This window comes from Xenopus laevis, chromosome 7S, assembly GCF_017654675.1.
Source record: "Xenopus laevis strain J_2021 chromosome 7S, Xenopus_laevis_v10.1, whole genome shotgun sequence".
In the NCBI taxonomy this organism is placed as follows: Eukaryota; Metazoa; Chordata; class Amphibia; order Anura; family Pipidae; genus Xenopus; species Xenopus laevis.
Window position 1 is genome coordinate 109,627,270 of NC_054384.1, and position 11,772 is coordinate 109,639,041.

General features: G+C 42.5%; 1 protein-coding gene across 3 annotated transcripts in view; it reads left to right on the forward strand.

Annotated features, from left to right (window-relative positions):
• The window catches only part of aplp1.S (amyloid beta precursor like protein 1 S homeolog), a 30,748-nt gene extending 19,491 nt beyond the window's left edge, over positions 1 to 11,257 (forward strand). The window contains exons 5-17 of one of the 3 annotated variants that reach the window (XM_018228361.2): positions 1,499 to 1,671; positions 1,810 to 1,985; positions 2,068 to 2,189; positions 2,925 to 2,999; positions 4,293 to 4,451; positions 5,711 to 5,839; positions 6,456 to 6,555; positions 7,671 to 7,799; positions 7,989 to 8,012; positions 8,369 to 8,439; positions 10,040 to 10,099; positions 10,202 to 10,345; positions 11,101 to 11,257. In XM_018228361.2, the coding sequence (XP_018083850.1) occupies positions 1,499 to 1,671; positions 1,810 to 1,985; positions 2,068 to 2,189; positions 2,925 to 2,999; positions 4,293 to 4,451; positions 5,711 to 5,839; positions 6,456 to 6,555; positions 7,671 to 7,799; positions 7,989 to 8,012; positions 8,369 to 8,439; positions 10,040 to 10,099; positions 10,202 to 10,345; positions 11,101 to 11,199 (1,461 nt within the window). In that variant the 3' untranslated portion in view covers positions 11,200 to 11,257. Of the gene's footprint in view, positions 1 to 1,498; positions 1,672 to 1,809; positions 1,986 to 2,067; positions 2,190 to 2,924; positions 3,000 to 4,292; positions 4,452 to 5,710; positions 5,840 to 6,455; positions 6,556 to 7,670; positions 7,806 to 7,988; positions 8,013 to 8,368; positions 8,440 to 10,039; positions 10,100 to 10,201; positions 10,346 to 11,100 lie in introns of all 3 variants that reach the window. The other 2 variants (XM_018228360.2, XM_018228363.2) reach the window with 2 other exon arrangements.
• Positions 11,258 to 11,772: the final 515 nt, after the last annotated feature.

Genomic DNA, 11,772 nt, shown 5'->3' on the forward strand with positions numbered 1-11,772 from the left:
CTGTGCTTCTGGAGGTTTCGCTTATTTGTCATTACAAGGCATCCTAAGACTTATACCAGACCAGACAGGAGGGGACAAAATCAAAAAATTACTTTATCTAGAAACCAAATGGATATTTAATCTGGTTACAAGATTCCCCAATGGACTCAACAACGAGTGTGATGTAACCTGTTATTTTTGATGATCCCAGTTTTGCTTGTTCTTCTTTATATTTTTATTCCCTGTAAGCAAAGGATGGGGATGATTTTAGATGATGATGTATTTAGACCTATTTATCCGATCCTGTGGTTCTTTTTCTCACGATGACAAATGTCACATACATTTTTTTTATTATATTTGTATAAATGTTTGTATATATACAAAAATACAAAAGTACAAAAGTACAAAAATAGTTCAAATATATATATATATATGTATTTTGTATAGATATTCTTAATCACAACAACCCATGGTCTCTAAAGGTGCAATCTGAACCACTATTTAATTTATTCTTTACAAATTTACCTATAAAAGTGTACCAAAATGGCCCCTACCTCAAAGCCAAAAAGAGGCTTGGCTCTTATTCAAAAAAGAGGCTTTGCCCAAAATACTCTCCCTAAAGAGATGCACCTGAGATAATTGAATACAAGGGGTGGTCTGATGTGGGATACCCAGGGATTGGTTAATGCTTTTATTGTTGGTGTGTTGTGATTGGTGCATTTTTGTTTAAATATTTATGTTTGAGCTTCACTTACTCAGCCTATGATTAAGTGTTTGTAATACGAAATGCGTAAGGCAGAGGACACAATAAATCTTTTCTACTTGATTTCTACAATTCGTTGGAAGATTGCCTTTATTTGAATGCCTGCCTTCAAACTGATTTACGGTTGTCCGCTCCCCAAGCTGAGGGATCAGGGCAGTGCACCTATATGTTGTGAGTTAATACTTTACTCATGAAAAAAACCCTCTTCAGTCTTATTATATGATGGGGTGATATCACTCCAATTTGCAGTACAGCAGTAAAGAGTGACTGAAGTTTATCAGAGCACAAGTCACATTACTGGGGGCAGCTGGGAAACTGACAATATGCTTAGCCCCATGTCAGATTTCAAAATTGAATATAAACAAATCTGTTTGCTCTTTTGAGAAACGGATTTCAGTGCAGAATTCTGCTGGAGCAGCACTATTAACTGATGCATTTTGGGAAAAAAACATTTTTTTCCCATGACCGTATCCCTTTAAATGTTGCACCTACTAGTACATTACCCCCAAAGAATTTTCTTTTTTTTATCAAGAAACACCAGCATGGTGCCCTCTGGGGGGCTTATGGCTAGTTACCTCATCTTGCTTTAAAAAAAAACGGGCGTAACCCCGAAATGTCACACTCCACATTAAACACGCAAGAAACATTTTTGTCCCATGACAGTATCCCTTTAAGGACAAATTGTTCTTTAATTGTCCACAAATGAGCCAAAAGTTGTGGCTTCTAATAACAAGGTGCTCCCTTGTCCTTACCCAGGCATGTGCCGCCGAGGAGCTGGATCTGCACAGTTATGGAATGCTGCTCCCATGCCGTCTTGACCGTTTCCGAGGGGTGGAATATGTATGTTGCCCCACCCGCAACCCCCCGCAGGTGGAACCTACCCAAGGTCTCCCCAGCACCACACCTGAAACAGAGGAACCAGAGAGAGAGTGGGTGTTCTCTAATTGTAATCCTTTGATGTTTGGGGTGGGGTGTAACTCTATGGTGTCAGCTGAGGGTGGGCATGATATTGCCTGGTATTGGTTATGTTGGTTGGTATTGGTGTAAGATTCTATTGTGTCTCTCAGGGATGAAGTGGAGATTGAAGAGGACAATGTGGAAGTGGTGGAGGAAGGTGAAGAAGACATTGCTGGGGAGGAGACTGACCAACACACTCCCGCCATATGGGATGACTATTTTGTTGGACCTGGAGATGAAGAGGAGACTACGAGTGCTGCCCCCACTCTACCCCCTGAGGTTAAAGGTCTGTTACCCCCAAATATAGGTAGACTTGTGCCTGGGTCCCTTTAAATGAACCTTATGTATCATCTCTCTCTTTCCCGCAGTCTCCCGCCCCACGGACGGAGTCGATATCTACTTTGAGTCACCTCGGGAGGGATCAGAACACGCCAATTTCCTCCGAGCCAAAATGGAGCTGGAAGAACGTCGCATGAAGCAAATTAATGAGGTGACTGGTGGGCGGCCATGTCCTTGGGAGGGGGGCAAGTTACTTTCATGCCATTGTGGGCGAGGCGTATTACTAACCGTCCTGGCTGCGTCCCCGCGTGTGGAACAAAAACAACCATTAGTCAGAGGGAGAAAATATATATATCAGTATTGTTCCTCAGGATGATTCAACATTGTGTCCCTGAATACGCAATAGAAAACAGAGCCTGATGGGCTCCCTCCATCCATGTTTGAATTCCAACATCCCACCAACTGCCAGTTTGACATCTTTAGCCTAAACAATTGCCTATTATCAGCTACTTTGCTTTAAATCCCCATAAAAATAACATTTATGAGTTCAGCTGGTTCAGATTTGATTGACTAAGTAAGTAATGGCTCCACAGGGGACTCCTCCCCTTATCATATGACCCCGCCCACTCTCATAAAATTATTGATATTGTTCAGGCCGCTGCCTCTGTCCCACCACTGGATTTCTCAGCAGAATAATATACTCTAATATAATAATCACAATAGAGACGGTTGTACTGCTATAGGCCAGCAATGGACACGGCCAATAGAGAGCTGGCAAAGTGACAGACGGACAAGTGGGAGGAGCCACAGACTGGTGTTGTCACTGGTTTGGCTTCTGGGTACATTAAGTCACTTTCTTGTGGTCAGGCAGTGCCCCATTTGGCTCCATTTATTGGACTAAACCATCATCTGCTGAAGGGAGACTGATGGGTCTTTTCTTTTGCAGGTGATGAAGGAATGGGCTGAGGCAGATTATCAAGCAAAAAATCTTCCCAAATCTGATCGGCAGGCAATAAATGAGGTAAGTATGGGGAGAGAAACCAGCTTACCAGGAGATCTCCCAAAGTGCCAAAGCTTCAGTTGGTTGACTAGTCTACTGAACCAGATTAATTCAGTTCTCAGCCAGTACCAGGATTCTCCTTCCATATTTGTGTAGTATACAATCATATCACAGTGCGCTCCTGACCAATCGCATAGTGGTGTCCTACCTGAATGCAACTTAGTGCTCTGCTGTAGTGTCGGCTCATCCAGTCACAGCTTGTGGTGCTTGAGATCAGTCATATAGAAGGGGAGAGAAGAGGGAGGATGGGGGAGAGTAAGGCCAAACAGTTGGGGGAGAAAAGGAAAGGAGAGGGGATGAGAGACAGAAGGAGAGAAGGGAAAGGGGGTTAGGGAGTAGAGAGACAAATGGGGGAGAGGAGAAATATAGAAGGGGAGAGAAGAGGGAGGATGGGGGAGAGTAAGGCCAAACAGTTGGGGGAGAAAAGGAAAGGAGAGGGGATGAGAGACAGAAGGAGAGAAGGGAAAGGGGGTTAGGGAGTAGAGAGACAAATGGGGGAGAGGAGAAATATAGAAGGGGAGAGAAGAGGGAGGATGGGGGAGAGTAAGGCCAAACAGTTGGGGGAGAAAAGGAAAGGAGAGGGGATGAGAGACAGAAGGAGAGAAGGGAAAGGGGGTTAGGGAGTAGAGAGACAAATGGGGGAGAGGAGAAATATAGAAGGGGAGAGAAGAGGGAGGATGGGGGAGAGTAAGGCCAAACAGTTGGGGGAGGAAAGGAAAGGAGAGGGGATGAGAGACAGAAGGCAAGAGGAGAAGGGGTAGGGAATATAAAAGAAGATGGGAAAAGAAAGTGACAGAGAAGAGGAGACAGGAAATGAGGAGTAAAATGAAGATGAAATTATATCAGAACAAAGAAAGTGAAAGGCACAAGAAGAGCGGAAAGTCCTCTCTAATGTTTCCTGGGTTTAGCCAGTCTTTTATCTGATAACCTGCACTCTATATTATACTAATAGCCCATGTCACTAATACTCACCCCATGTCACTAATACCTTTCGGCCAATAAAGTGTAAGGGTATATCCCTACGTTGATCAGCCTTCGAGTGCAAGTAGGCCAGTTTGTGTGAGCGGTTCTCTACTTCTACTAATACTAATAGCCCATGTCACAAATACTCTCCCCGTGTCACTAATACTCACCCCGTGTCACAAATACTCTCCCCGTGTCACTAATACTCATCCCATTCTGCTGCCCAGACATGATATTAATTACATGTCCCTTGTTCATGATCAGCCAGTGGTTTCTCTCTCTTGCCTGTAGCACTTCCAGACCATCCTGCAGACCCTGGAGGGCCAAATCTCTGCTCAGCGGCAGCGCCTGGTTGAGACCCATCTGGGCCGTGTTGTTGCCTCTCTTAATGATAACCGCCGGGGGGCTCTGGAGAACTACTTGGCCAGCGTTCAGGCTACACCCCTAGATGTGAGTAACTGCTGTTGGACTACAGCTCCCATAATTCTTAGCCAGAGAGCCATGAGTCTGGAATCTCTGCTGGATCAGCCATACCGAGGCCCCAGTGTCTCAGCAATATCTGTCAGCTTATGGGTGGGGTGTCCCTGCTCTGCATATTCACAACAATCTAAGCAAGAAACCTTCTTTACATCCACAGCCATAAGGTCTGGATGAGACTGACGACTTTCAAGTCTAATTGAGTGTAGCTGATAGGAGAAATGTGCCATCTGGTGGTTGAAAATAGTATTGCAACAACATGTAGGTCTTTTACCTGCACAAAGTGCAATTTAGCAAGTTTTTTTTTACCCAGAATAAGCCTCACGGAAGTGTCGAAAAGGAGCTTCTTTGGACACAAAAGGGGTTGTTCACCTTTAAGTTAACTGTTAGTATGATATAGAGAGGGATATTCTGAGACAATTTGTATTTGGTTTTCATTTTTTATTATTTGTGTTTTTTGAAGCTTTTTATTCAGCAGCTCTCCAGTTTGTAATTTCATCAGTCTGGTTGCTAGTGTCCAAATTCCCCTAGCAACCATGCATTGATTTGAATAAGAGACTGGAATATGAATAGGAGAGGCCTGAATAGAAAGAATAGCAATAACAATATATCAAAGCATTTGTTTTTTAGATGGGGTCAGTGACCTCCATTTGAAAGTCAAAAGAAAAGGGCAAATCATTCAAAAACGATCAAACATAAATTAAGAGGACCAACTGAAAAGTTGATTATAACTGACCATTCTGTAACATGCTAAAAGGTGTAGTGCCCCTTTAATTCCCACAATGACTGTGTCCATTGACTATAGTGACTATTGGGGTGACAAGTGCAGAACAGACGACCCTTATTTGCCTCATACTAATACTAATTAAAGCTGTGCAGAATTGGGGGGAATGTGATTTATTTCTCCACTGCTGCTCCTGATTCACTAATTGGGTTCCATGAAATGATCCATCAGCAGCTCCAGCCCTGACACTGCAATTAAAGTCACAGCGCAACAAGCTCAGGTGTAAATATCCTGGTGCAGGTGTGGGGTGTATAGGCATAAGGCTGATATATAAAGTGTATATATATATATATCACTGTGCAACCAACTCAATGTTGTATCATGAGACTGGGCTGCAAGTTAATACTAAAACAAAAGTCTGTTTTGGGTGGAGTTCTCCTTTAATTCCGATCACTATATTGGGGTACAGTGCAGCCCAGTGAGATGAAGGACTCTCTCTCTTTTGCAGCCGGAGCGAGTTCTGCTGGCGCTGAAGCGATACATCCGGGCCGAGCAGCGAGACCAGCGACACACGGTCAGACACTACCAACATGTGAGCAGCGCCGAGCCCGACCGAGCAGAGACCATTCAGTTCCAGGTACCGGAGAGACTCACTTTACTCATCATTGTCCCAACCCATAAAAACTTAGCACCATAAACTAATTTTATGGAATGTTCTGCATTTAGTCTTATCCCCCAACTAACTGCCAGGGCAATTCTCATTTTGGTGAGGCTGTTCCTGCTGAATTGTGCTTAGTACAGGGAATACCTATGTTGCCATAGTTTTATGGGATCTCTCTGTACAGACTATGAGCAAACTTAGGGGACTGTTCCTGCTGAATTGTGCTTAGTACAGGGAATACCTATGCTGCCATAGTTTTATGGGTTCTCTCTGTACAGACTATGAGCAAACTTAGGGACTGTTCCTGCTGAATTGTGCTTAGTACATGGAATACCTATGCTGCCATAGTTTTATGGGATCTCTCTGTACAGACTATGAGCAAATTTAGGGACTGTTCCTGCTGAATTGTGCTTAGTACAGGGAATACCTATGCTGCCATAGTTTTATGTGATCTCTCTGTACAGACTATGAGCAAACTTAGGGACTGTTCCTGCTGAATTGTGCTTAGTACAGGGAATACCTATGTCTTTTTGATGTTACCCAAGTCCTGAGCCTGAACACTGTATCTAACTAAATGTCCCTCCTTATTCAGGTTCTCACACACCTGCGGGTCATTGAGGAACGAGTGAACCAATCTTTGTCTCTTCTGTACCGCAACCCCCAACTGACTCCTGAGCTCCGGGATCAGATCGGTTTGTATCTGCTCTCAGCCAATCCCATCCACACTGTCATTTAATCCACTGGCAGGTTGCTAGGGCCAGAAAAAACCCCATAGCAACTAGGGATCTGTTTAAATACCATACAGTGATCAGAAGAAAAAGTTTAAGGGTAAATCTACCCAAAAACTGTTGTTTTTTTATCATTAAAGAAAATGTCATTCTAAGCAAAGTGCTACTGAAGCAGTGTATGCCTAGCTGTTTAATTTAATAATGGCAGCTAATCCCCATGTACTCAGCATATTGCTTTGTGTCCCTTTGAGTCTGCTTGAGGCTTTTAGTCTCTGTGCTGTGTCCACTCATTACCATGTACAGCCCATTAATGCCAGAGAATAAGCAGCAATACTGCTGCCCTGTGTTCAGATTATATTATTATTATTATTTGTTTATTTTTAAATAATAATTTTTATCAATGTTATCATTATTATTAGTATTATTATCATTTATTATTAGTATTATTAGTAGTAGTATCATTATTAGTATTATTATCATTATTATTAGTATTATTATCATTCCTATCATTAATATTAGTATTATTATTATTAGTATTATTATTGTTATTAATAATAATATTATCATTATTATTAGTATTATTATTAATATTATTATCATTGTTATCAGTATTATTATTAATATTATTATCATTATTGTTAGTATTATTAGTAGTATTATTATTAATATTATTGGTAGTATTTTTATTATTATCATTATTATTAGTATTATTGTTAGTATTATTATCATTGTTATCATTATTATTAGTATTATTAGTATTATTATCATTAGTAGTAGTATTATTATTAATATTAGTAGTAGTAGTAGTAGTAGTATTAATATTATTACAATTGTTGTTATTATTTGTAGTATTATTAATATTATTAGTATTATCATTATTATTAGTAGTATTATTATCATTGTTATTATTATTAGTATTATTAGTAGTATTGTTATCATTATTATTATTATTATTATTATTATTAATAGAAAAGATTATTATTTATAGTGGCTTAGTTAAGCCCTTAGTGGCAATATCTTTCATTGACATCCCCCCTGCACATCGAGTCATAATTACTCCTGTCGCCCCCTCCTGGCAGAGAGTTGGCTGCGCACAGAGTGGGTGGGGGCAGGAGACCTCCTCAGTTCGACGCAGAAGAAGATGAATGAGGACAGTGACTACCCTGAGATTCGAGTGCCCCCCCAGAACTCGGCAGAGACGTCTCAGGGTGAGGGTGAGTCCCCCCCGTGCCCCCCAGTTACTTGGTTCCCTCCTGCCCCTCTCAGTTCTCCCTTCTCTGTTATTTCAGTTTGTTCCTATCTGTGCTCTCTCTCTGATTGGTCCCTTTTTACTCTCTCTCTCCCTGTCCCCCTTTCCTTGTCCTTCACTCGCCGCTGACACTCGGATCCCTGAGCAGATTCGCAGCAGATCGAGAGGAAAGGTCAGTGGGTTTGGGGCACTGAATGGCCTGAAATAAAAATCTTTCCTTCTACTTTCCCTCATCAGTGTCTCATGTAGATCTGCAAATAACACAGGGCTCATCTATAAACGGGGAGCAAAGGATGGCAGGGTTGCAGGGAGTTGCGCTTCAACAACAGCTGAAATAATGACCTGTATTTAATATACCCTACCCCCCTCAGTGTTACCCTTTCCTCAAGTAAAAAAGATACAAGAAAGGGCTGTCGTTTGTTTAGGGGTCACAATCTTGTACTTGTGTTTCACTTGGGGAGCCCCCTATAGATGAACCTCGCTGTCTCCAAACTGATTTCTCTGCTCTATTCTGTGTCCCCCCCACAGGCTCTGCAGTTTGGGATCTCTACTCGGATTTCCCCCCCAGTGAGCGCACACTCACTTTCCCCGGGCCAAAGGTAAGAAGCACAGGTGCAACTATGAGAGAGGGGGTACTTGTTACTGTTATACACCCACACGTGGAGTATAGTGTAGTATGTACAGTACTGTGTGGGGAGTATAGAGTGAAAAAAACTCTAAACAGTACAGTGTGCAGAGTACGAGAGAGAAAATACAGTACTGGAAAGTACTAGAAAGAGAGTGTAGAGTACTAGAGAGAGAGAGTGTAGAGTACAAGAGAGAGAGCAAGTGCAGTGTGCAGAGTACAAGAGAGAGTATAGAGTACGAGAGAGAGAGAGAGAGAGAGAGTATAGAGTGCAGAGTACTAGAAAGAGAGTGCAGATTGCAGAGTATTAGAGAGAGAGAGAGAGAGAGTATAGAGTGTAGAGTACAAGAGAGAGAGCAAGTGCAGTGTGTAGAGTACAAGAGAGAGTGCAGATTGTAGAGTACTAGAGAGAGAGAGAGAGAGTATAGAGTGCAGAGTACAAGAGAGAGTGTAGAGTACAAGAGAGAGAGAGAGAGAGAGAGAGAGTGCAGATTGTAGAGTACTAGAGAGAGAGAGAGAGAGAGAGAGAGTATAGAGTGCAGAGTACTAGAAAGAGAGTGCAGATTGTAGAGTACTAGAGAGAGAGAAAGAGAGAGAGAGAGTGTAGAGTACGAGAGAGAGAGTGCAGTGTGCAGAGTACTAGAGAGAGTACAGATTGTAGAGAACTAGAGAGCGAGTGCAGAGTACTAGAGAGAGAGTACAGAGTGTAGAGTACTAGAGAGAGTGCAGTGTGCAGAGTACTAGAGAGAGAGTACATATTGTAGAGAACTAGAGAGAGAGTGCAGTGTGCAGAGTACTAGAGAGAGAGCACAGAGTGTAGAGTACTAGAGAGAGAGAGTACAGATTGTAGAGAACTAGAGAGCGAGTGCAGAGTACTAGAGAGAGAGTACAGAGTGTAGAGTACTAGAGAGAGTGCAGTGTGCAGAGTACTAGAGAGAGAGAGAGTACATATTGTAGAGAACTAGAGAGAGAGAGAGAGTGCAGTGTGCAGAGTACTAGAGAGAGAGCACAGAGTGTAGAGTACTAGAGAGAGAGAGAGTATAGAGTACTAGAGAGAGAGTGCAGAGTACTAGAGAGAGCACAGAGTGTAGAGTACTAGAGAGAGTGCAGTGTGCAGAGTACTAGAGAGAGAGAGTACATATTGTAGAGAACTAGATAGAGAGAGAGAGTGCAGTGTGCAGAGTACTAGAGAGAGAGCACAGAGTGTAGAGTACTAGAGAGAGTGCAGTGTGCAGAGTACTAGAGAGAGAGAGAGTACATATTGTAGAGAACTAGATAGAGAGAGAGAGTGCAGTGTGCAGAGTACTAGAGAGAGAGCACAGAGTGTAGAGTACTAGAGAAAGAGAGTGTAGAGTACTAGAGAGAGAGAGAGAGTGCAGTGTGCAGAGTACTAGAGAGAGAGAACAGTATGTGCAGTTGTGTATAGAGAGTACTGTACACAGAATAGAGAATAGACTTTTAACAACCCTTGAGTAAATATTATACATTTTTGGCTGAGGCTAAGAAGCTCCCATTGGGATTCCTGTATCCAATACTTTACTATAGAAGCTTTACTTGTGCCTTTCTATTCCCAGGATAACGGATCTGTGAAGCAAGTTCACTACCAGTCTGAGGACATTCAGCGAGACCAGTTGGTAAGTGATGCCCCCCAGTCATTCTCTTAGTCCCTGTGTATAGAAATAGCCAGTGTGGGGGGTTGCCCAGTATACCCCTAATTATTCTCATTGACTTGGCAGGAGCCAGATACGCTGGTCACTTTTAACCGCGGCGCATTGATTGGTCTGCTGGTGGTGGCAGTGGGCGTGGCTATGGTGATCATCATTAGCCTTCTCCTGATACGACGCAAGCCCTACGGCACCATAAGCCACGGAATCATAGAGGTGAGCCCTAAATGTCTGACAGGAAAGGAGCCACAAAATGCTGACTACACTGATTTCTAAGCCGCCATGCAGCATGTGGGTTTTATATGAAGCTAGTGACGTGGCAGCACTGCATTCGCCTGATTGGTGCAGAGTAACATTTGCATAGTAGCAACCCATAGCAACCAATCAGATAATCGCTGTCATTGTTCTCCCTGCAGCTGTCTGAAAATAGCTGATCACTGATTGGCTGTGATTCATAAAGTCTAGAATTCTCCCCTCAAGGAGAAGATACATCACCCTTGGAGAAAGATAAATTCACTTAAAGGGCAGTAGGTTGTAGAATGGCTAATTCTAAGCAACGTTTTTAATAGTTTTTAAATTATTTACCTTCTTCCTACTCTTTCCAGCTTTCAAATGGGGGTCACTGACCCCATCTAAAAAAAAAATGATCTGTAAGGCTAAAAATGTATTGTTACTTTTTATTACTCCTCTCTCAATTCAGGCCTCTTCTATTCTTATTCAAATTAATGCATGGTTGCTAGGGGAATTTGGATCCTAGCAACCAGATGGCTGAAATTGCAAACTGGAGAGCTGCTAAATAAAAAGCTAAATAAGTCAAAAAACACAGATAATAAAAAATGAAAACCAATTGTCTCAGAATATTACTCTCTATGTCAGCTACAATTGCTTTTAAATGTAAAGCTGTAGTTGTTTAGATCACTATGAGCAGCTTTGTTACAATGATCTAATTAATCCCCCCCCTATTTCTGCAGGTGGAAGCTTCCAGGAGCCCCGAGGACAAGCACTTAAGTAAGATGCAGAACCAGGGCTATGAGAACCCAACCTACAGATACCTGGAAGAGAATAACTGAGCATGAGCGTGGGGGTGGTCTGGCTTATACTATTTGGGGCACAGGGGTGGGACTTTGCAGGAGGCACGGGGTGGGTGGGAGGGGTTTGCGGGACTACAGGGATATTTTAATAATAGGGGAGTGAGTTAATGTATCGGGAGAATTTATGTCGCCCTTATACAGCAGAGTTTACCCCCCTTTTGAGGATAAATTATAGGGGGAGCAGCTTTAGGAACAAGGGGTGACAGAGAGGGTTAAAGTGTAAGTCTCTCTCCCCTGTAAATGCACTTAAATTATTTATAACTCAGAAGGGAAGAGAAGGACAGCACAGTAACCTTCTGCTGTGACCCAATCCCCAGCTTCCCACCAGCGACGTCATAGAAACCAGCATCGCAGAGCCCCACCCCCAAGAAAACCGCCATTTCTCGCATCATCCTGTCTCTGCACCCGCTGCTGTCCCAGTCATTGGCTCTATATATATATATATCTATATATATATATATATATAGATATATATATATATGGTCTTAGGCCTGGATATACTAAATAGTGACCAAAAAATTCAGTTTTTCATATTCAAGCTCCGCAGACTGA